Source organism: Mesoplodon densirostris, chromosome 1 (genome assembly GCF_025265405.1).
Source record: "Mesoplodon densirostris isolate mMesDen1 chromosome 1, mMesDen1 primary haplotype, whole genome shotgun sequence".
NCBI lineage: Eukaryota > Metazoa > Chordata > Mammalia > Artiodactyla > Ziphiidae > Mesoplodon > Mesoplodon densirostris.
This window is the reverse complement of record NC_082661.1, coordinates 76,741,041-76,766,697: the sequence shown is the minus strand read 5'-3', so window position 1 is coordinate 76,766,697 and position 25,657 is coordinate 76,741,041. Positions and strand designations below refer to the sequence as shown.

The 25,657-nt window shown below is 40.8% G+C and overlaps 1 protein-coding gene across 1 annotated transcript in view; it reads right to left on the bottom strand.

Annotated features, from left to right (window-relative positions):
• MCUB (mitochondrial calcium uniporter dominant negative subunit beta) overlaps nt 1–24,077 on the bottom strand; it is a 91,911-nt gene extending 67,834 nt beyond the window's left edge. The window contains exon 1 of the mRNA XM_060088464.1: nt 23,912–24,077. Coding sequence (XP_059944447.1) covers nt 23,912–24,007 — 96 coding nt within the window. The 5' untranslated portion in view covers nt 24,008–24,077. The remainder of the gene's footprint in view (nt 1–23,911) is intronic.
• Nucleotides 24,078–25,657: the final 1,580 nt, after the last annotated feature.

Below are 25,657 nucleotides of genomic sequence, written 5' to 3'. Positions count from 1 at the left end.
TGGTTGGGGAACTCTGGTTGGGGAACTAAGATTCTGCAAGCCAAACGGTGTGGCCAAAAAAAATAATAATAATTTTAAAAAATAAAAAATAAATTAAAAAAATAAAAGAAGAAATGTAAAAGGGCACTTTTAAAGTTAATCAGAAAGTCAAATGTGAAATGTTAAGAAAGAAAGTATCTGGACCAAGAGATGCTTCTAGTTTAATGTTTTTTTGTTTGTTTGTTTGTTTTTGCATTACGTGGGCCTCTCACTGTTGTGGCCTCTCCCGTTGCGGAGCACAGGCTCCGGACGCGCAGGCTCAGCGGCCATGGCTCACGGGCCCAGCTGCTCCGCGGCATGTGGGATCTTCCCGGACTGGGGCACGAACCCGTGTCCCCCACATCGTCAGGTGGACTCGCAACCACTGCGCCACCAGGGAAGCCCTAGTTTAATATTTTTCCTGGATTATCTTAACCAGTTCAGAGTATCATCTTTTAGAAAACATAAATTCACTCAAGGACGTCAGGAATTTTATATGAGAACTTGAAATGCAACTGAGAACTGTTATGGGACAGCTGCATTATGGAATATTATGCAGCCTTTAAAAAGTATGTTTAAGTGTTTTACTAATATACTAATAACTGCACAAATCTTGTTACAAATTTTATTACTTTGGTGTAATTAGTTTAAAATGAAATTTATCAATATTTTCACTTATATCTCATTTTTAAGATTTTAAATATTCTCCTAGATTTTCTTCTAATACTTCCAAAGTTTCTCATATTGAGTTTTTCAAATCATATGAAGTCTACCTTGTGAATGTATTAAGTACAAACTTACACTTCTTTATTTCTCCAAATGGATAATCAATTATCCCCAAATCACTGACTGAATAATCTACCCTTCTCTTACTGGTCTGAAATGCCACTTTTATAATATACTAAATTCCCATTAGTATATAGTCTGTTTCTTTACTCATTCTTCTGTTCCCTCATCCGTTTAGATATTCCTGAACCAATACTACACTTAATTATGATAGTCTTAGATGACATCTGTTAGGACAAGTCCCTCTCATTTTTCTTTTGCAAAATTTTGATTATTCTATTTTTTTCCAAACGAATTTCAAAATTAGTTTATCAGGTTCCATGAATATCTTACTGCACTGACATTACAGGTTGATTTATCAATCATTATTTATGACCCCATTCAGTTCCCACAAAATATGGAATTACCAAAAATGACACATAATTTAAAACAGGTGTTAAAAAATAAAAGCCAAGAATTGGTGATGTTTGGCCAATGAAAGCTATCACAGTGAGGCATAAAACTTGGCCCTTGTCTATGATAGGCATGGCAGGAAGAAAGGTCAGACTGACTTACTTCACTCTTATGACCCAACAGAAAAGGAAGCAGTTTGTCAGGAAAGGAATTTTTGCTAGTCCTGAACTAGGAAATGTAACCCTTCCTAAGGGATAAAAATAGCAGATGGAATCCTCAATTTGGGGGTGAGGGTAAAACAAGATTTTCTTTCACTTGGCCATTTCCAGCATCAAATGCTGCTAAAAGCTATGATTTCAGCATCAGAGACAACCACCAAAAACTCAGCAGAAAACAGAAATGTCAGTTCAGCTGTCACGGAGTAAAACACAACTGAGTTTACTGACTCAAATGTTGAGTTCATTCTCACTGCAGTCACACGCAATTTCTAGGATGCTGCCCAAGGAAACAGAACAAGTTACCTGACGGTTTGCGTCACAACAGCAAGACAACAAACACACATCTATCAGCTGCAAAATTTCACCCTCCCTTTGATATGTCACCTGTTAGCATGAATATTTTTAAAGATGAGAAATAGGTGATACATTTTTCAAGATGTAGTCTTACCAGTTCCATCACAATTCTACCTGGCCCTTCAGTTGGGGCATTAAGGTGAAAGCTGTGATTTGGCTTCTATGACCATAAGGTGAAGGTTACGGCTCAACTTAGTTTTGAAAAACTAACTTCTTACATTACAAACAAATTAACCTTTTCAGATCTGTCCCTTAGATACTGGATGTAGCTCTTTAAAGTTTCTGTATTTTAGATCATATTATAGCCATTAACCACTTGGGATTTTGCTTCTAACTATTTCAAACATATCAACTGAAACAGCTAACAAGTTTTCATTTCTACTGTGTTCATTTTCCAGTACAACAAAGGCAGCAAAATTACTACTTATAATGTCTGAGAAAAGAAATAAATACTTCTGAATTTAATTCATTTATAAAGCTTCCAGCATAGGCTTATATGTGCTTTTATATGTGCCTAAGTCTTAGAAAAACATTATGATCTCAATAATGATGCAATACTTAAAACACAGCTTTAAAATTTAGTCATTTAGTCACTGTTTCTTACTAAAATCTAGAACTCTATCTTTTAAAGGAAGAAGCTGAGTTCCATAAACTTTTGTTTCAAGGTTGTTGTGAAAGTAATTTTCAAAAGTTTTTTGTTCTGTTACAGGGATTTGGTTATTTCTCTGCCCATCTAATTGTCATTTTCAGCCAGACTTCAAATATTTTTGTTTTGACTCAATCTCTAGATAAAGTTTTTTTGTTTGTTTGGGGTTTATTTTATTTTTTTAATTTTCAACAGCTTTATTGAGGCTTAATTTACATGCCATAAAGTTCATTAATTTCAAGTATGAAACAATCAATGATTTGCAGTAAATTTATAAAGTTGTGAAAACATAAGTTTGGTAAACTTCAAGTTGCCTATAATACATAAATCTCTTCTACGTGGCAGTGGTCAGGGCTTTTGCACTGACTCATAGTTGCCTATGAATGAATTTAAAAGTCAGCTCTCCTTCCTCACATACATTTACGGCCATTTATCAGAAAAGCATCATAAACTGACCTATCCACAATGTCTATGATAAAATGTCCCCACTTCGATGTGTGCCCTTGAGTAATACAAAGCCTGTACAACTCTACACGGTGGTCCTGCTTTTCTTTAAATGTGAGGTTTAATCAGAGTCCCAACAATAAAATACGCTGAATTATACACTTCAAAGTACAAAACAGAAGTCTCACATACGGTCCCTGATCTCAGAGAACGTCTAGGCTAACTGAATTAACAAGTACAAAACATGGGGAAAATCAACCCACTGTATAATAGACTCAATGACGACACAAACAGTGGAATCAAGCGTCAGCGGCAATCCACCACCCAGAGCTAAGGCGTGTGAAGAGGACAGAAGGTCGGAGGCGGGACTCCAATGGGCGGGACCTGGATATTCAAAAAGATGGAAGTGGATATGAAAGTCAGGGCACCTTCAAACATCAAGCTGCTTTTTCTTGCTACTTGTCTTACTCATTTTGATCATCCAGGAATTAAGAGAATTTCCTCTTTATGGGTAATCTGGGGTTTGCCCAAGTCTAGGTATTATTTTTGTGCCCCAAAAGGGAGAGGAGAAAACTGGGGCAGTGTAGTTTACTGAAAGTCTATGTGGGATTCATCATCAGAGGACCTGGATTTAAGTTCGGCTCCACCAATGACTGTGTGAATAATTTAATTAACCTTTCTGGGCCTCAGTGTTCCCATTTATAAAAGAGTAATACCTGTATGACAAGGCTGTATAGAAGTTACACGACATCTGAGATCACGTGTACAGAAAATATCTTTTAAACTTTTAGGTAGTAAGTTATTCTTAGTGAGTAATCAAATTTTCATCCATCAACAGTCTTGAAATTCAGATTTCAAGAACTATATTACTATGTATTATTTCATGAGCACTTAAGAGAATAAGTCAAAAATATAAGACACTGGACTACTTTCTTTGTGGCGGGGGAGAGGGAAGGCGGAGAGGGAGAGAGAGAGCGAGAGCGGGGGTGGGGGGGGAGGGAGGGGGGGAGAGAGAGAGAGAGCGTGGAGAAGGTGGGGGAGAAAGAGATTAATTGAATGACTGATTTTAGGTGACAGGAGATGGCTATGTGCTAGTTTATCTATAATTTTGCTATAATCTTGCTACAAAATATGATGCTGACCCAAACTGTCTTTTGCAGTTCCTTGCCCAATATTCTTGGACTGTCTGAATTCACACATGACACTGACTGACTCTGCAAAGAATTCTATTTTAATTAATTCATGTTAATTAACTTAATTTTCTCTTTTGAAAGCCAACTCCTTCTTTGGGAGAAAAAGTTTATTTGGAACTTTATTCAACAATTTATTTACTTATTTAGAAACATTTTTAAATGGTTTTAGGAAACTTTATACCTATACTTTTACATCATAAACAAGTTTCCACATGAAACTGGTACAGCGAGGTCATCTTTGTGGTACACTTTAAAATTTAATCCCATGGCTCTTACAGAACTCAAGTATCCATTTCAGACTATGAAACAATCAAGTTTTAGTGGGGTTGAAAGCTCTTCTTCAAATGAATCTGCATACTCAAAGCCTGAAAAGATATCATTTTATAATTTTTTTTCAAAGTAGGAGAGGAGAGAAGGCCACTGTAAAGCAGACTGGCAACCAAAAAGCAGACTAGCTGTTGGGAGTGGAGGCCTGAGAGGGGCCAGCCGAGTTGGTGCCTTAGTTGCTTCCTTAGATGATCAGTAGATGGGGGGCAATCTGGGAACCTGTCTCCCAGGACTTCGGTGAGGGGGCTGTGCGATAACACAGGGAGAGAGCTGACGTCAGTGTCCAGGCCCTGCTCTGTCTGAGCACGTATAGTATGAATCAAACAAAAGCAGTGCTGACTTCAATTCCCGCTGGTGTCAGAGGGAAAACAATACCTAGAGGCCTCTTCATTAAAAATGAGTTAATAAAGCAACTGAAATCTTAAAATGGACCAGTAAGACTGCGAATTTTGTAATTTCAGTTTTAATGAATGTTAATATTTAAAGGAACAATAAGAAAATAATTTCTGAGTGACTCTCTGGCCGGGTCCTTCAACTCAGGGCCAGTACTCCCCTCGAGGTGGCCTTGGGTCCGTCTCACCCCAACTCGCCACCACCAGCCCAGGGTTATTGCACCATCCCTGGAAGTTCCCCTGTACCCACAACTCTGTGAATAGTCGTAATTACCCTTATCTGACTGGGTCATCTGTTTCCTGTTGGGACTCTGCATCATACAATGGCTTCACACTCTTAACAGTCCAGAGGAGTTCCCACATCATGACATGCTTTATGCTTTGAGTATTATCTTTGGTTTTCTTTGCTATTTGTTGTTTTTGTATTTTTTGACTATCAGTGATGTTTACTATTTTTCATATGCTTATTAGGCATTTTAAATTTCCTTTTTCTGAAAATCACTTATGCCCTTTGCCCATTTCTCTATAAGATCTTAGCTTTTTTTAATAAGTTTGAATGATCTTCAAATATATCTGTCATTTGGATGAAAGGAATAAACATGTACTTGACTTAGCTTAAGCAAGAATGGGAGTTTAAGGACAGAGGGGTATCTCTCATGGAGCCTAAATGAAGGATTCAGCTGAGTGTTGGGAATGGACTAGAACTAGGGACTGGAGGGTCACAGTCAGATTGGGGAGTCCTCTTGATCCATAGTTCATTTCTCCTTTTCTCTGCATGTCAGCGTCATTCTGCTTTATCACTACAAAATGATTTGCACTGCTTCCTGGTCCATGGGGTAGAAAATGATCATTACCCAACAGCTCCAAATGTATAACTCCACTATTCAAAAGGGCAGCCAGCAGAGATGGCAATCCTATACCCAATTCCAAGTTCCTCGGTCAGGTGACCAGTTGAATGAAAGTCATGTCCTACTAAGATGGCCAATTCTGTTATAACTGTGTATTTAAGAGCAAAGGAGTTTCGAGAGAAAGCAAGAGGACTAGCAGAGACCACAAAGATGTTTTCTAAAGTTTCAAAACCAAGAGCATTACCATGCTAAACTATAATAGTAATAGTTTTAATGGTCATTGCTGTGCCTACAAAGACCTTTTCTAAGATCCTATAGCTTTAAGTAAGCAGGATAATTATTAATATTAAGGTATTTCACTCTAATTCAGTTCCAAAGGTACATTCAGGTAATATAATTACTCTGTAAGAGAGGTTAGACTTGGATGTTCCCACATAATTGCAGGCATCACAACTGTCGATTACAAAACTTAGTCACTGGCACGAATTCAGACTTCACTAATTAAATGGAGGCACAATCCCACTAAATAAACTAATTAAGTGAAACTGCCTGGGTTCATTACAAAGTGACTTTCATATGGGAAGAAGGGCTACAACCTGTTAAAAGAGCACTGGTGCTTAAAGCTCAAATGGACACCAGTTATGAGCAGCATGCCTGGGTCACTTCCAGGCAAAACCTCACAGCAAACATTCTAAACCTGTAAACCTTCACAGAAAGATTGATAATATCATACAAATAAAAGGCCAAAACACAAACCACCCCAACTAAATAGTTAATACACTATGAACAATCCAAAGCCTTTTCTTGGTGGAGAAGGCAGACGGTAACAGGTGGTCAGCAAGGGAAGTACAGCAGTGGATCAATTCTGAGCTAGCTGTTTGGGTTTATCAATCCTCAGACTGCAGCAGTTTCTGACTCTGTGATGGATATCAAAGGCTGTATACCTGAGGGACCTCATAGAGATGAAAGGAACCTCAGAGTTCACCTCTGCTGCCCTCCCATTTTGACCTGGACCCCACCCAGGTTCCAACCAACCCTACTTAAGCCTACTTCTTGGCTTCTCAATAATCCATGCCTCAGCATCCTATCTACTCAGTCTAACTTCCTCATGCACTTACAGGTCTCACACTTCATTTTTTAAATCTCTCTCTCTGCTTTATCTGTTCTCATTCGGGTTGCATTCTGTGTTCCTAGAACAGTCAAGTTCCCTGATCCCTGGTCTAGACTAGAGCGTTGTATTCAAAATGACCACTCCTTTACCAGTGCCTCAACCACAGCCTGGCCTCTGTCTCCCATCCCACCTTGGCCTGACCTGTGAGTGCAGCTGCCACTTCCAAGTACTGCACAGGTGTTACCTCACCCCTCCTGTGAGGCTTATCAACTTACTGCCTGTAAGCTCCAAATTCACCCTTTTTCACTGCTCTGTGAAAATGAATCTGGGTTCTTCAGATATTTTTCCTTTGCTGGTTGGCACTAAAGTCTTGTCCGTAGGGGTGCTGAAGAGACACTGAAGGAGGAAAAGGGGGTTTGCTTCCTGTTTCTGGTGTCCTCACTGAGCAGGCTCCTGCAGCAGGGAAGGCTCCTGCAGCACCAGAGGATTCTCCAGTGCTTCTTTGGCTTCTGCTTGAGTTCCTCTAGTAACTTAAGAGTCCTGTATTTAAGGACAGTCTATCCAGTCTCTTCAATAAGAGATGCTGGGAAAACTGGAACATGTAAAAGGACAAAATTTTCTCATTCCATATACAAAAATAAACTCAAAATAGATTAAAGACCTAAGTGTAAGACGGGAAACCATAAAACTCTCAGAAGAAAACGTACCCAGCACATTCTTTGACATAAGTCTTACCAGTATTTTTTGGATCTGTCTCTTCAAGCAAGGGAAACAAAAGCAAAAATAAACAAATGGGACCTAATCAAACATAAAAGCTTTTGCACAGCAAAGGAAACCATCAGCAAAATGAAAAGATAACCTACTGAATGGGAGAAGATATGTGAAAATGATATTTCTGATAAGGGGTTAACATCCAAACTATACAAAGAGCTCATACAACTCAATATCAAAAAAACAATCTGATTAAAAAAGTGGGCAGAAGACCTGAATGGACATTTTTCCAAAGAAGACAAACAAATGGCCAACAGGCACATGAAAAGATGTTCATCACCACTAGTCATCAGAGAAATGAAAATCAAAACCACAATGAGCTATCATCTCATGCCTGTCAGAATGGCTATCATCAAAAAGACAACAAATAATAAAAGTTGGCAAGAATATGGAAAAAAGGAAACCCTACTATACTGTTGGTGGGAATGTAAATTGGTATGGCCACTATGGAAAACAGTATGGAGGGTCTTCAAAAAATTAAAAATAGAACTATCACATGATCCAGCAATTCCAATCCTGGGTATAAATCAGAAGAAAATGAAAACACTAATTCGAAAACATATGCACTCCAATGTTCATGCAACATTATTTACAATTGCCAAGATATGGAAGCAAACTAAGAGTCCATCAACAGATGAACGGATAAAGAAGATTTGGCATATATATACACAATGGAATATTACTCAGCCATAAAAAAGAATGAAAAATTTCACTTGCAACAAGATGGATGGATCCTGGAGGGTATTATGCTTAGTGAAGTTATGTCAAACAGAGAAAAACAAATACTGTACTTTTTCACTTATATGTGAAATCTAAAAAATAAAACAAACAAATGAATATAAAAAAACTGAAACAGACTTGCAGATAAAGAGAACAAACTAGTGGTTATCAGTGGGGAGAGGGGTTGGGAGAGGAGCAAGATAAGGAAAGGGGATTAAGAGGTATAAACTAGTAGGTGTAAAATAAGATACACAGACTCTCCTGGCAGTGCAGTGGCTAAGAATCCACCTGTCAATGCAGGGGACACAGGTTCAAGCCCTGGTCCAGGAAGATCCCACATGCCGTGGAGCAACTAAGCCCGTGCGCCACAACTACTGAGCCTGCGCTCTAGAGCCCGTGACCCACAGCTCCTGAGCCCGTGTGCCACAACTACCGAAGCCCGCACACCCTAGAGCCTGCACGCTGCAACTACTGAGCCCATGCGCCGCAACTACTGAAGCCCACTCACCTAGAGCCCGTGCTCCGCAACAAGAGAAGCCACCACAATGAGAAGCCCGCGCACTGCAACGAAGAGTAGCCCCCGCTCTCCATAACTAGAGAAAGCCCACGTGCAGCAACAAAGACCCAACGCAGCCAAAAGTAAAATATAAATAAATTATTTAAAAAAAAATAAGATACAAAGATGTAAACTACAGAACAGGGAATACATTTTATTATTCCCAATATTTTAGTATAACTTTAAATGGAGTATAATCTATAAAAATATCAAATCACTATGTTGTAAACCTGAAACTAATATAAGACTGTAAATCAACTATACCTCAATTAAAGAAAAAAGCGGGCCTCCCTGGTGGCGCAAGTGGTTGAGAGTCCGCCTGCCGATGCAGGGGATACGGGTTCGTGCCCCGGTCTGGGAGGATCCCATATGCCGCGGAGCGGCTGGGCCCGTGAGCCATGGCCGCTGAGCCTGCGCGTCCGGAGCCTGTGCTCCGCAACGGGGGAGGCCACAACAGTGAGAGGCCCGCATACCGAAAAAAAAAAAAAAAAAAGAAAAAAGCATTCTATGCATTGGTGGACAGGCAGAATATATCTAGTTTCTTAAACTAAGCTGAACTCTGCCCTCCTATTCTGCCCAATCTTAGGGGTAATTTCCTTGCTCTGAAGCAACAGAGAATGACAAATATTTCACATAATACCTTCTCAGATGTTTGAAAACAGATTTTGCTTCTTCTTTGCCTTTTTCACCAGATTAAAAATATCCATTCCCTGAAATCATCTCTGATATAAATCCTTAACACCTTAACTGCCTTCTGGATGCACTTCCCTGCCACCAGCTTGTCAGCGTCCCTTCTAAAGCACTGCCCCTGTAACAAAACATAAAGCCCCGATGCAGTCTAACAAGCCTGGTGCAATGTAATGGGACTATCACTTGCGGTGATTAAGACTCTGCACCTCCCTTCAATCAGTTAGGAGCCAAACTAGAGTTCTGGAAATTCAACATTCAGAGGTGGCTTGTGGGTGAACTGAAACTCCCAGATCCCCTGCACACAACTAACTACCAAGCAGGATTTACTCATCCCATACTTTTTTCCTCCATCAAGAGAGACTGCCTTCTTCTAGCAGTGCTAAATTGTTTTTTTCCCTACTATTCTTAAAGCAATAGCCCAGATTAATCTGCTGCAGTATGGAATGAGAATAAGAAGCCTCCAGTAAAAGACAATTCCATACGACCTAGGATGATCTTTTATGTTTGGATACTGCCAGGCCAGGCCCAGGCACAGTTCAAAATATTGTAATATGTTCATTTTGGTGATAATATTTCCAATTATATATATTTATATATATCTTATATATATTACATAATATTATATATATACATACACACACGCACACACACAGCCCTTTGGACAACTCTTTCATTGAAGGCTCATTTAATGTTTCATAGACAATATAGTGTCCAAGTTCAAGAAATGTAGAGGAATCTATGACAATCTAGCCATTTCATTATATAAAACAATAACTATGTTGAAGTGCATGAAAAGCAATGAGAAAGGAAAACGTTTCTAATATTCCAAAGTCAAAGTTACACATTTAAGACTGATCAATAGTGATATCCAAGCCTGACAAATTAAAATTAAAAAGCCTGTGATTAAAAAGATGTGATTAAGTAAATAATGTGGTGAGGAGACAATATACAAGGTCCTACTAATAAATCTCTTTCTGAATATGCCCTGAACTATAGTAGATTAGTCTCACTATTATGTTATATACTAAGATACATTTAATTCAAAGACTCAGCATCTTTCAACCATCCTAAGCATCTACTTAAGACTTCCCTTTTTTTAGACCATATTTATAACAGGCTAGCGTACAAAATGCCACTAAATTCATATACTAGATATGCATGATCTTTTATAACTTTCACTATTGCTCCTTTATCTATTAATCACAATTCCTCTAAAGGAAGTCCTTCCCTAAGACTATATTGTCAGCATCTTCTCTCAACTATACTTCTTTTCCTCCTTATCAGGTGTCAGTGCACAAACTTGAATTCTGGCTTCAAATCCTAATTGAACCATTAGAATTTATTTCTCTCTCTTCCTTAGCTTAGAGTGTACAAGTGAGACTACACCCTTTCCTACTAAGTTACAGCCCCAAGGGCAGCTTATAATGAAGCCAACGAAGTGTCAAATGTTCCTGTTCTAACCTAAATTAAAAATGCTGAATTTCCACCATTTCCTTTTTAACTTTTCCAGGGAGAAATAGTTTCCCCGTAAATATCTACTGCTGAAGAACTCTTACAGACGAAGCACAGCAGAGCCTTGAAAATTCAGTGCTCACAAAAAGCAAAACTGTCCTGTTTCTAGTCAAGGGGAATGCAGCAGAACATCTAAATGTCCACCAAAATCCTATCTCCCTTCTTCCATGGTTACCAAGTGTTCACTGGAATGTGGCTCCCAGCCACATTCTACATCTCTCAGCCCCCTTGCAGCTCAATATGGCCATCTGACCCGTTCAATGAAATATTCAATGGAACATGAACATAAGCGTTATGTGACATCTCCAGGCCTAGCCTGAAACCCCTTGCAAGGCTAAAAAAACCCTTCCATGCTCTTTTGAGTTTGGAAGCCATGTGTTGAAGACGACAGAGGAACTGGTCACCTTAGGGTCCCTGAATGACTGTGGAGCAGACCTACTGCTGACCTGAAAAGCTACCTCAGAACCATTTCCTGAGAGAGAAAACTGACTTAAAGAATACAGAAGTTCAAGTACTATTGAGTCTTTTGTTTCAGCAGCACAGCTTATGCTAATCAACAGAGATAATAGAAAACTCATTAAAAAAAAAAAAAAAAAAGGTTTGGGGAAAGAAAATGGAGGAAAACCATACATAATGACTGTAACCTCTAATGCTGGGTTCACATGAAAGACAAATGGTGCCCGTGGTTAAATAATTCCAAAGAGAAATAACCTACTGGAATAAATGCCTGGGCCAATGCACGGCCTCTTGAAGATTGCTCAGCCAAGTCTTCACCTCTTCACCCATCACGTCACCTCTCCCAGAGGAATAAGAACTCACCACAGGACTCTGACTCTCCCCCTGATTTCAGACAGCAGCTCATTATCTTAGTCCCAGCTGTCCATTCTCTTCCTTCTCTCACGTGCCAGGCACTGTGGCCTCACGGTTAGATGTAAGCCTAATAGTGAAAAACTGCTGGAATTCCTACACGTCTTCACATTCTTCCTCTTGTTTGTCCAGTGTACCAGTTCCTGTTATTTCAGCTCCATGTACAGTGACTATGACTTCGTGACTGGTCCTCATTAATGTACTCACTTGCCTCATCCCACTATACATACACCGAAGTACTAAATCCAAATTCATCTTCTAAAATAACATTTCTATTACTACTGCCAAAATCTTGGTATAGAGTCTACAGATCAGGGGCTGGCAAACTACAGCTGGCAAACGGGCTGAATCTGGTCCGTTGCCATTTTTGTAAATAAAGTTTATTGGAACACAGCCATGCCCTGCATGGCAGCTTTTGCACTGCAACGGCAACACTGAGGAGCTGTGACAGCTCATAGGCTGCAAAGCCTAAAATGTTTACCATCTGGACCTTTATAGGAAACGTTTACCAACACCTGGTATAGACCAACATCATTTCTCAGAAAGACAATGGCAGCTATCTTCTTATACCTCACTCATTTAGCACCACTACAAGCACCTGTACTAGCAGAATAAGAAAAACCAAGATATATAAATATATATATATGGTGCCAAAATTTTAAAAGATATGGTACTTACTCTGCAGCAATTACTAGTGTCCAGAGAAAAAGAATATTCATGAGGGGGAGCAGGCGTGCTGGTAAGATACAGACACAAAAAGCCCTGATGTAAGGGAGTGTACAAGTACCAAACGAGTAGTAAAATGAGTCAACTAGGCAGACACAGGAAGGAAAGATGAGAAAAGAAAACGGGCAGAGGGTCTGAGTATACATTTTTCCAAAGAAGATATACAAATGGCAATATGTACAGGAAAAGGTGCTCAGCATCACTAATCATCAGAGAAATGAAAATCAAAACCACAATGAAGTATCTCCTCATACCTGTTAGAATGGCTCCATTCAAAAAGACAAGAAATAACAAGTGATGGTGAGGAGGTAGGGAAAAGGGAACCCTTGTGCACTGTTGGTGGGAATGTAAATTGGTACAGCCACTATGGAGAACAGTATGGAGGTTCCTCAAAAAATTAAAAATGGAACTATCATATGATCCAGTAATTCTATTTCTGGGAAGTGGAAATGAAAACACTAACTGGAAAAGGTGTCTGCACCCCCATGTTCACTGCAGCATCATTTATAATAGCCAAAACATGAAAACAACCTTAGTGTCCATCAATGGATGAATGGATAGAGAAAATATGGTGTACATATACACAGTGGAATATTATTCAGCCATAAAAAGAAGGAAATCCTGCCATTTGAGGGGTGGGTGAAATGGATGAAGGAGGTCAAAAGGTACAAACTTGTAGTTATAAAATAAATAAGTCCTGGGGATGTAATACACAGCATGGTGACTATACTTAATAATACTGCACTGTATATTTGAAAGTTGCTAAGAGTAAATCCTAAAAATTCTTATCACATGAAAAAAAATTGTAACTATGTATGGTTATGGATGTTAACTGGACTTTTTGTGATGATCTTTTCATAACACATACAAATATCAAATTATTATACTATACACCTAAAACTAATGTAATGTTATATGTCAATTCTATCTCAATTTCAAAAAAAAAAACAAGGAAAGATGATTTCCATCTAGTAATCAAGACATGTTTTATTTATGAAAATGGTGAAGCCAAGGTCAGACTTCTAACCAGGAATAGAACATGGGCATGGCAGGTGGAGACAGCATAAGGTAAACTGTTATTTATGCTCTATAAAACATATTCCATCCACGAATTGGTTGTTTTTCAACTTCAGGTTTCAACCATCAGTAACCATACTTCGGGCTTTTGTAGTGCTGCTTTCTGTGAGCCTCCAATAGCATCGGTCTCATAATGCCTCTGGCTTTTCTCCTTTTTTTTTTTCTTTTCCTGCTCTTCTGCTTTAATCCTTCCATTCAGAGACTTCTGGTTGGGCTGCTCTTCCACTGGACAAGATAAGGCACAAGCTAAGCTTGTGTAACAAAGAGACATAAAAGCACACGGGACTCAAGAGAGACGTTTGTTTTTCTGGTAGGTAGGCAGTTGAGGGTAAGAGGACATTAATGCCATCCAGGGATGCAGGTCCCTTCTATCTAGTTGTCCCACCATCATCTAGAGGGTTATATGCCTCCACAGGGTCCAGGCTGGCTCACCCCTTCCACATCTACAATGCAGCCCATGGGAGAGAGTAAAAGGTAGAAGAGAGAAATCAGTTTCCTAATTCAGGATGTGAACAGAAATTACACTTCTATGTCACATGAGATATCCAGAACTTGGTCACATGCTAGCTGCAAAGAAGGCTGAAGAACGTAGTATCTAGGAATGGTCCAATACACTAGAGCTGGAGTGGCAAGATTAGTTATACCTGAGGAAATAGGCTCGGAAGTAAGAGGATTTCTTGTATTTTTCAACATAATCCATCCCCAATCTAATTTTTTAATGCAGTGCTCCCCAAACTGTATCCTGTAGACCACTCTCTTGGGAGAAGTTACTAGGAATGCTGTGGAGTAATAGAGATCTGTGATCAACCTCCTTCCTGCTCTCAGATCATCCCAATGCCCATTAGCAAAAGTATGTAGTGAAGGAACACATCTAACTTGGTATGGCTTAACCCAGAATTCTTCAAACTTATAAGAACAGGGAATTTGTTTTTCTGAAACATCTATTAACATCCTAGGAGTCAATGTCCTACAGGATATCAGTTTGTGATACAGAGTTTAATTTAATAAACATAATTCCTATAGGTTTTAATATGGTGTCTAAAACTCTAATACAAGTCAAATCAAGGACCACACTTCCCAGAGAACACTTCCTGCTGCCTCATCAGAGTGCTTACTAGACCCCCAACTCCTTTCAGATTCCACCCTCTGTGCTTATGCCCGTTCTTCCTACTCCAAATATGTCTGCTAAGCCCTTCCTTACCCTGCTCTCAGAGCTTAGTCGAAATCTCACCTCTTTTCATCTCTCCAATTTCTAATGATGTTTCTTCTCTGAATTCTTTTAGTATTTATTGTCTCTGATATTTGACTCTCATGAGCCAACTGGTGAATGAACATGTATGTATCTCTTTTACGTGTCTTGTCTTCCACATAACTTTTAAGGATCTTCTCTGCAAGCTTTCAGACCTAGCGTGAAGCACCGCAACTCCTCCACTGAGATCTCAGGGCTTAGATAAGAGTCGAAACCCACTTTAGACACAAGGGAAATATGAGCCATTAAAATGCGACAGACCAGGGCTTGGCTCTGAAAGACCAAAAGCATGAGAAGTGGCACCTACATCTCAGAGTAGACGAACCTAACACCAGGATGGGGGAAAAAGAAGTCAAACTTTCAGCTCAAACATTTTGAGGAATCAAGCCAGAACCAGCTCTTGGAGCTCGTGAGGGTGACGGCAGCACAAGTTCAGGTAGCAGCTGGAACCTCCACTGCCATCCTGTTTACCCCCTCTGTCCCCAAAGTCCAGAAATGCTGGGACAGTGGCATGAATCTTCTGGATTTATCAAAAGTTCCTAGTTAAAGACCTCAGATTCTAGGCTGTACAGTAAGAGACATGAATGGCAACCACTATACAGGTTTACTGATCCACTATTTGAACATTCAACAGTATTCAATACATTTTGCTATGTACCCTGAAGGCACTTCCTTAACCAGCCCCCAAGTTCTGGAAGGCCAATGGATGATAATCTTACTCATGGCAATTCCATGCTCTAGAGGACTATGCCCCGCTTCTGCAGTGGTAATGGGGGCCTTGTAATAGGTAAAGGTCTGCATGTTTCTTAATGTCAAAAATTATATTCTTTTTTTGGGGGGGGGCGGTTTCCAAAAGGTTAATTTTACATTTTTCCCAGGAAAATATAAAATTGTATCTTACAAATAAAAAGTTTTATAATTGATTTTAAAATTACCATTCTAGCTCGTGCACTACAACTACTGAGCCTGTGCTCTGGCGCCCGTGAGCCACAACTACTGAGCTCACGGGCCACAACTACTGAAGCCCACGTGCCTAGAGCCTGTGCTCCACAACAAGAGAAGCCACCACAATGAGAAGCCCGTGCACAGCAACTAAGAGTAGCCACCATTCGCTGCAACTGGAGAAAGCCTGCTCGCAGCGACAAAGACCCAACGCAGCCATAAATAAATAAATAAAATAAAATTACCATTCTAAATTATTTAAGTTTTCATGACTGAGCTTTTAGTACCAACACATAATTTTTGGCAATCACAAAACAGCATGTCACAAAACAAAAACCAATATGATCTAACACTCTGAGAATCCCATTTAGGAAAGTCCTCGTCAGTGGAGAAAAGCGCTGCCTTCCCCACATATAAACAATCATCCTAAATCACCACCACACTTTCAGAACAGCCAAGAAAACACTTATACACAAGGTTGTCCTTACAGAATTTATGTTTCACTAAACTATGTTGATTATGTCCTTTAAAAATCCTGATGTGAAAGCATATCAACAACAAAACAATTAACCAAAATATAACTGAAGATTGCTGCTTTCTTTCACTAGAAAATACAATACATACAAAGATTACTTTGATTAACTTTAAAAAATCTTCAATATTCAAGCCTCATATCACAAAAGGTGAATAATAACGATTTAGGTGCCCTCCCTGGCTAGAGTCAGTGGGGAAGAGGAAATTGAGAAGTTCAGACCTGAAGAGAATACACCATTAAGGAGTCTATATGATATTTAGCTCTTTATCATCTATTCCTGCATTCCTCTACCCAACAAGCATTTATTACGCACCTACTGTGACGGGGCAGAAGCCATCAGAGATAAGGAGAAATTTGGGATTGACATGTGTACACTGCTATAGTTAAAATAGATAACCAACAAGGACTTACTGTATAGCACAGGGAACTCTGCTCAATATTCTGTAATAACCTAAATGGGAAAGGAATTTGAAAAAGAATAGATACATGTATATGTATAACTGAATCACTTTGCTGTACACCTGAAACTAACACAACACTGTTAATCAACTATATGCCAATATAAAATAAAAATTAAAAAACAAACAAAAAACCAAAGGGCTGAGAGAATCCAGGTGGGAAAATCATATGAACCCAACTAACTATAATACAGGGTAAGATGAAGTACTGCAGTTACCGTTGGAGTGAAAAGGAAGGTGTAATTAATTCTGTAGGCAGAGACCTGCAGAAACCACATAAAAACTGGGGTGAGGTGGGGGTGGGTAGGTATTGGAACTCAGCCTTGGGGATGAGAATTCAGGAAGGTGAAGAGGGAGGGTGATGGGGGCGGGGGCAACGCTGCCCAGGGAACATCATAACCGCCACCAGGGACAAGCCACAAGGAGAGGTATTAGTCCATCGTGGCCAGATGTGGGCCTAGCAGGGCATGGAGTAGCAGGTGGGACTGGAGGGATGAAGCCACACGATTTCTGGATCAACTGTTGCTTATGTTTTACAGCTGGCTTACCTTGGTTTCGGTAATAACAAACCCACAAAAGCGTATTTACAAGGTCAAAAGAAACCATACTTTCTCTTGAAAAATGAAAATTGCTTCATGATGCGTTATCTGAAACATTCCCAAAGCAGAGTTGCAGAAATGAGTTATCAGGCTATAAAATGTCACAACAAATATCCTCTAGCAAGGGCTTAGACAGCCAATGAATGCTATGCTGATCTGTTTGCACACATTTTCTAAAAAAAATTTTTTTTCAGGTTTATGGCCACATTACTGTCAGTCTCTCTAATAAAAATGCACACTTGTATTCCAGTTGCATTACTGGCGGAAAAAGCAGTTATTCATCAACAGCTTTTAAAATCCCCTCTTCAAATAGCCCACTCCCCTACTAGGGAAGCTCATATACCAAAACAAAATATTTAACAAAAGGGACAGCCACACATGAACACACACACACACACCAACACACACACAGTCAGAAAAACAACAAGAATTCATTAAGAAGAATGATAACTTCTTTCCTCCAAACAGGTTCAGGGCATTTATTATTTACTGTTATGCCTAAGAGGTTGAAAACAAGCAAATCCATCTTTTGGTCCCAGAAATGAGATTTGAGCGATGCATTCATTATAAAAACACTCCTACTACAGCAAAATAATTGAGAGTTCCCAGCGGAGTTAAATATTTTAGGATTACCACCTGTGTCCACAGCACTTTTATAACCCAAACCGCCTTCTCAACCTGGTAAATACCGTAAGACCCTCAGACAGAACCCAGATTCATGGTGTGACCCTTGTCAATCTTGAAGACTTTTTCCTCCCTTAAGTCTGCCACAATAAAACCTTGTGCACCTGTCAGTTTCTTAATATGAGGTGCAATGTTTTATGTTACTTCTTGTTTCTGCTCACAGGCTATAACAATTTCAACTCGAGCTCCATCTCTCGCCTCTCTTTTCACTGCTCCCTATTTCTGGCTCTCAAATGAGAGATATTCTCGTCAATGGACTTTGTTGATAGTGCAGATTTCACATATCATTTCTCATCAGTATTGTGAATCCTATATTGAGCTCTAATTATCCTCAAAAGAGCTGCCAAACAAAAGCCTGCACTGCATGCTCTCCATTCCTGCAAACTAAGGTTAAAATGATGTAAAATCAAATAACATCATTTATGAGTTAATTTACATAGGAAACTCAGAATTAAGAGATTTAACAGGACTTAGTGGTTGACCCAAACTCGATTTTTACCCAGGTGAGGAAAGTGGAGGTAGCAAGGAAATAGGAAGATTTAGAACAGGTGAGGGTGGTAAGAAGAAAAAAGGTGAGAGGAGAGTAACCACCACCTTTAAGAGACAACAATATTTGTCAATTAAATTAATATTTAATAAATTAAATATTAAATAAATTATTTAATATAAATAAATATTTAATAAATTAATATTAAATAAATTAATATTGTCAATTAAATCTCAATTAAAACAAAAAGAGAACCATAGCATCAAAAGTAGAATCTTAGAGCAACTCAATTCAGTGCAGTCAGTATGTGTGGAGCACTTTCTGTGAGTGAAGCACCAAGGATACCATGAACAAGAAGCCTGGTTTGCCGCGCTTCCACCATTAACTACTTAGAACATATTTGTTCGAACACCAAAGAGCTGATTTTTGAAATTTAATAAAATCTTATTTATGCACCACTTTTTCCCATTAAAAGAGATCACAGAAAAATGAGTGAGGATATGAGTGGAGGGAAAAATGAAGGCAGAGAGGATGAAACCGTAAGTATGGTAAACACATAAAAGGCATGTCACAAGGTCTTAAACATTTGTTAGAAGGTGGGTTGAAAATCTGACCGTAAGCTTTCTGGCAGCCAGTGCGTAGAGAGAACACCCGTGGCTGTATACCTCACTGCATAATAAACCCCAAATCAGTTCAGGAGAAACCCAATTCTAAGACTAAGACTAGACAGCAGTTTCTTTCATGGGTCCTCGTAAAGAGTACCTCTTAACTGCCTACCAAGTTTCATAGGCCTGTTTCTTAAAAGGTATGCCAATGAGGAAAGTTTAGTAAAACATTTGGGTGAGGGATCCCATACCACACAGTCTAAATACCTAGCTCAGAGAACAGAGCTGGTATTTGTTTTAAAAACCAGGAAAATTAATACTGTGGTAAGTTAAATGGGATCAAAAATTAGATACTTCTAGAATATAGCTAAGATAATGCTATTTTATTATCTATTGGTTTATAGCCTATACGTTAGGCCAAGACATCTACTATATAATGGCTTTAGAGTTCTAATGCTAGATTCTCTGGAATAAGCGACAATTCACAGTTGAAATCACTGGCAATGACAGAATTAAGTATTAGAACAAGACAATGCATAATTCCTAAGAGAATACTATTATGCCATGCTCGCTCCATGTCAAATAAATTCCAATTTCTTTTTTTTTTTTTTTTTTTTTTTTGCGGTATGCGGGCCTCTCACTGTTGTGGCCTCCCCCGTTGCGGAGCACAGGCTCCGGACGCGCAGGCTCCGGACGCGCAGGCTCAGCGGCCATGGCTCACGGGCCCAGCCGCTCCGCGGCATATGGGATCCTCCCAGACCGGGGCACGAACCCGTATCCCCTGCATCGGCAGGCGGACTCTCAACCACTTGCGCCACCAGGGAGGCCCCCAATTTCTTTTTAAAGGGGAAAAGTTATTACAATCATTAGTTACAACTGCCACTTTACTGGCTGCCTAAGATCATAAAAGAGGATTTTCAGCCATTAAGACAAACATTCTGACACTGACAATATTTTATTATTTTATAATATTTACAACCCGCGGTAAAATAACAAAATGGCAATTTTAGAGATGGAAAGGGCTTTTGAGACCACTTAGACAAATCTTGTTTTTAAAAGGGAGTAAAACAGGCTCAAAGTAGACTGAACGACTTGGCTAAGTTCAGGAGCTAAGTGGTGGCAGGGCCGGGTTAGCCCTCAGATGTCCCAGTTGCCTAATACCAACTGAATTAGCTGCTCATTTCTATTCTATGAAGTAAATACATCTGGTTTATATAGCTATTAGATTAACCAATATTTAGCCTCTGGTTTTCTACCGTAGCTTCATAGGGACCCCATTCAATAAATATTTATCTGCCAAGCCACAAAATGATTTCCCAGCTTAGAGCTTGCTGTAAAACAGGATACTGTTAAATTGCAATAAACAGTAAAGTAAAACAAAAACAAAAATAAGCAAACAAAAAACCCAGCCCTAATACCTACATGCTGGGAAGGTAGTAATGTTTAACATTTAATAGACAAACCGGTCTCAAATTACTTTGAGACCAAAGCATCCATGTCTTTTCTACAATGTAAGTACAATCACCAATACAATCACTGTCCTCAGGAGAGAGCTCTGAAACGAGGATAATAGTATACAACGTACCAGTTACAAACACATGAGGTAGAATCATAGGAACGTGTCAAACGAGGATGACATGTTTATTAAATTCAAAAGTTGAAAACAACTTCTAAATTAACATTTGGTGGTGGCATTATAACATGTATATGCTTTGTTTCTATGAGTTTAAAAAAAAGCACACTCAATACTTAAACTTCTCCGCAAAGTACACCTGATTTTTAAAAAATTTTAAACATAGCCAATGTAGGGACCCAAATACTGTACTGGAAGCTTGAAATCACATCAGGGAGTCTCTCCAACTAAGTAGCAGAAGAACCCAATTAAGAAAGGCACAACCAGGCAAGAGCTTTCTGTTTAGTGATAATTTATCAGGCACCATGATCACTCAAAGCTGCGTCCTGGAGAACAAGACAGGCAGCAGGAGCTGTGGATTGCTGGGACAACCACTCAGCCACAGCCCTGCGGACAAGCAGAGATGCTGCGACTGGAACGTAACCATGGACAACAGGCCATGCCTTGGCCAAAGGTAATATGGCGTGCTCTGGCTTTCTTATGCCTCAGACTAAGACTTATCCTTCAGACATATGTCCTTTAAAAAGCAATTCTGGGCTTCCCTTGTGGCGCAGTGGTTGAGAATCTGCCTGCCAATGCAGGGGACACGGATTTGAGCCCTGGTCTGGGAAGATCCCACATGCCGCGGAGCAACTGGACCCGTGAGCCACAACTACTGAGCCTGCGCGTCTGGAGCCCGTGCTCCGCAACAAGAGAGGCTGCGACAATGAGAGGCCCGCGCACCACGATGAAGAGTGGCTCCCGCTCGCCGCAACTAGAGAAAGCGCTCGCACAGAAACGAAGACCCAACACAGCCAAAAATAATAAATAAATAAATAAAAATTAAAAGAAAAAAAAAAAGCAATTCTGCTATAGTAAACATACCCATGTTGACAAACTTCTTTTCTACCCCAAAACACTGGCAATTACTCACCTACCATGTGAAGCAGAAAAAACTGTCTATTTTTCAAAATCACTAATTGCTCCTGTAAGGCACACTCCTACTTTCAGAAGAGGCCAAATATAATTGGGAATGCTTACTTGAGATACTGTTAATGACAAGTCCTTTCAAGCTAGGATTTTATGAGCTGTCAGGTCACATGTATCACTTCTTGTTTTCCTGCTGCTTTCAGAGGCTCTAGGGATCTGAATGTTTACAGCAAAAATGTATGGAAATAACACCTGTCTTTAGCCACAGGACTTTTCATATCAAATGGGGCAATCACAAAACAGTGAGACCTTAGAATGAAAGATGTCCCTACAACCAGTTAATTTGATTTGCAGAAAATGGTTTAGTAGCCCTAGCTAAAACTCCTAGGCAGCCAGGATATTTCTGTCAGTTTCTTTATGGTACAATTTCAAAGAGCATATAAAGAAGCACACTCAAAGCTTCTCTTTATTCTTTGGGGGTCTTTAATCAGACAAGTGAAATGATGGAAACATTTCTATTTCTAAGGTTCAGCAAATTGACTTAATAGCATGGACAGTCAAGACCTAAAACAAAAATCTGCAAATTAGAAACAGTCAAACATAAGGCTTCTTAAGAAGATTCCCCTATGATTAAGCCTAATAAGCCCCACTGTATCATTTTCGACCTCTTTTAAAAGAGTATCCAATTCCTGCTGGGGCATGTAATGGCACTACCCCGGATAGCATCAGGTGGGAAACATGGAGAAGAGTTTAGAGTTGATAATCGAGAAAGAGCAGCCAGTCTTAGGATCCATAAGCATTCTACTCAAAATGTTAAATAGATTTAACAGAAAAGTGAATCAATCATTTAAGTTTAAATGGTGTACAGTGAAGAGGGTTCCTTGTATTGGGTTGTTTTACTGTTTGGTATATCTTTGACTGTAAAGTGCAACATTTATAATAAAAACACAAATTTCACAAAATGAAAAAAGCCTCACTCTCCCATTAGTCTATTAAGTCTACCCTTTTACATTTTAAGAAGTTTGCCCCTGTCCTAGTTATAAGGAACAAAATGCCCTTCCTCATCCCCTTTCTAATATTCAGGGAAGGCATTTTAAAAATGCACTTAAACACTTCTTCCACCATTCCAAACTCTGAAGCCCTGAGAGAGCTGGAGGGGGAAAAAAAAGAGAAAAAATTAACAGGACGTGAAAGTGACAAGATACTGGTAATGACATCGCTTACTTTCTGCTTTTCTTTCAAACTGCACAACTAGAAGAAAAAATAAATCTTTTCCCGGTTAACAATCTGAAACTGATTTATGAGGGTGGGGAGCCGGTGCTGGGAACTAAAACGCAAAACTCGCCCTCCGCAACCGCGCACACCTGGAAGGCTCTAGTTTAAAGGCTGCCTTTCCTCATCAGGCTCAGAGTCAGGGCTCCTGGGCGCCTGTCAGGCTCCATCACAATCCCAGTCACAATCAGTACTTTCCCCCGTCTTCCTGTGTCTTTTTTAGTGCACATCCACTCTCCTCCCTCCTCCCAAGCGACGGCTCTTCACAGACCACAGTACAACTGTGTCAGGCCAACCGTTACTCACCAGCACACACTCATGATTCCCCCGTCTCTCAAGTCTCGGAACAAAACGCGAATTCTTCTTCCCTCTTTGAAAGGGAGGTGCTCGCGGTTTTCAGGATGGAAATTCCACTCTCCTACGACAGTGCACACTCGGGGCACTCACTCTGCTCGCGCTACCGTTTTCTTAGCCCTTTTCGGCCATTTCGGCACCGACGATCGAGCCGACAGCAAAACGGCTCTGAAAACTTATTCAAGACCGTAGTTTGGACGCGGAGAAACTGCCTGCCGGGGTAACTGTGCTGCTCCCCGGGCCGCAGCCCCATGGTTCCCGCACCCCAACTTAACCGAGGTGATGCGCCGGCGCAACGTCCTTTCCTTCCTGGCCTTTCCTTCCCTCGGCCCCTGGGGGTGACCCCGGGGCCCACTTCCGCGGCCCGGGCGACCACCTGTCGGGGGCCTCCCGCGCGCGAAGCCGGGGAGCCAGCAAAACGCAGTGAACGTCCCGGCCGCTGGGCTCTCGCTCCCGCGGAAGTTGCCCCACGCAAACTTTCCAGCCGCCTCCCCCCAGCTCCCCCCACGACCACGGCGCCGGGTTCGGGCATAACCTGGGGCATCGGCGGTCGCGGATGCGTTCGGCCTTGGGTTCCTGGGGTCTGCAGCAGCCGCGCGCGCCAGGGCCAGGGGCCCCTCCGGAGCATCATTCCGCCCGGCGCAGCGCTCCCGCCCCAGTCAGCGGGCCATCCTCCGAGCCGGACGACTGGGAGAGGGCGTTCCCGGTGGGCGCAGCCTCGCCGGGACCCCGCCTCCCAGCGCAGCGCAGCGCGGGGCGGGCTAAAGGGAGGGTGTGTCACTCTCTTCTCGTCTTCGCACGCAACTGGGCGCCAGACTGTTTTCTTTCCTCCGACCAAAATTTTAAAAGGGAAGGGGGACCCAAAGAGAGCGCGGGGGAACCGCCCTCCGCATCTCGGGTTTCCAGGGGCAGCGCGGACGCTGGGACGGCCTCCCTTCTTCCAGTGGAAGCCCCTTCTGAAATGAACGAGAGCGGGCCCCTCGCACCTTGCGGGCTGTTGATTTCAAAACTCGCGAGTAATTCTGGGTACTCAGTGCCCTTGGGGCCGTCTGCTGCCTTCCACCCCGCCAGCAGGGAGGCGCGGGCCTGAGTGGCCATCTGGAGAGAGGCAGGGTCTCTCTGGAAGTTTCCCTCCTGGACTGAGAGGAAAGGAGGGAGAGAAGCAGGTCCACCAAGGCGCCACCTCTCAGTTGGCTCAGTGCCGGCTGCGGGCTGCGCTGCTCATTGTTGAGCGCTGTGACAGTCACCCCAGACCTACCTCTGCCAGACATTTGCGGTGACCCACCCAGAGCTCTTTGGGACGATCTCTCCCACAGTCGAATTGGCTTCTCCTTTGAAGCACGTTTTTAACTGAAGGAGCTAAGGAACAGGAACTGTCTTCTCGACAGCTGGGAAATCTAATGTTTTGTCTTGGAGACTTATTGTTTGTGAAAACAAACACAAACCATTTAAGAGCAACCTAGTCCAACTTTCAAATAGCTTACTTACAACAGAGTTGCTAGATAAAATACAGAATGCCCAGTTAAATTTGATTTTCAGATAAACAACAAATGATATTTTTTAGCATAAGTATGTCCCAAATATTGCATGGGTCACACTTATACTTTTCTATGAAATACTTGGGATATACTTATACTAAATTATTTATTGATTATCTGTTATTCACATTTACCTGGGCATCCCATATTGTTATTTGCTAAATCTGCAAGAGGCTTGAGTTAATGAATCAAAGCTGGCAAACAATGCAACAAGTGGCAAATCTCACCTGATGACGATCTCCTTTCTTTATTGGAAAAAAGATGTAAGTTTCTATGATAGCAAAAACTTTGTCACCACTTAAGGCTGATTCATATGTGTTAATGAGCATCTGTGTTTCAAAATACCGTTGCCCTGCACAGATAGTGACGCATTAAACATTAAGTCCACATGGGAAGTAATTTACCTTACCTGAGTCCTTTCCTTCTATCTGCTAGTGCTCCACATGAAAGAGATTTGTCTACCGTGAATAAAGCTGCAATAAACATGGGAATGCACGTATCTTTTTGAGATACTTATTTCATTTCTTTTGGATATATATCTAGTAGTGGGATTGCTGGATCTATATGGTAGTTCTATTTTAATTTTTTGAGGAACCATTATACTGCTTTCCATAATGGCTGCACCAATTTACATTCCCACCAACAGTGTAAAAGAGTCCCCTTTTCTCCGGTAGCCATAATATGGAAACAACCCAAGTGTCATCAAAGGATGAATGGACAAAGAAAATGATATATAGATGTTG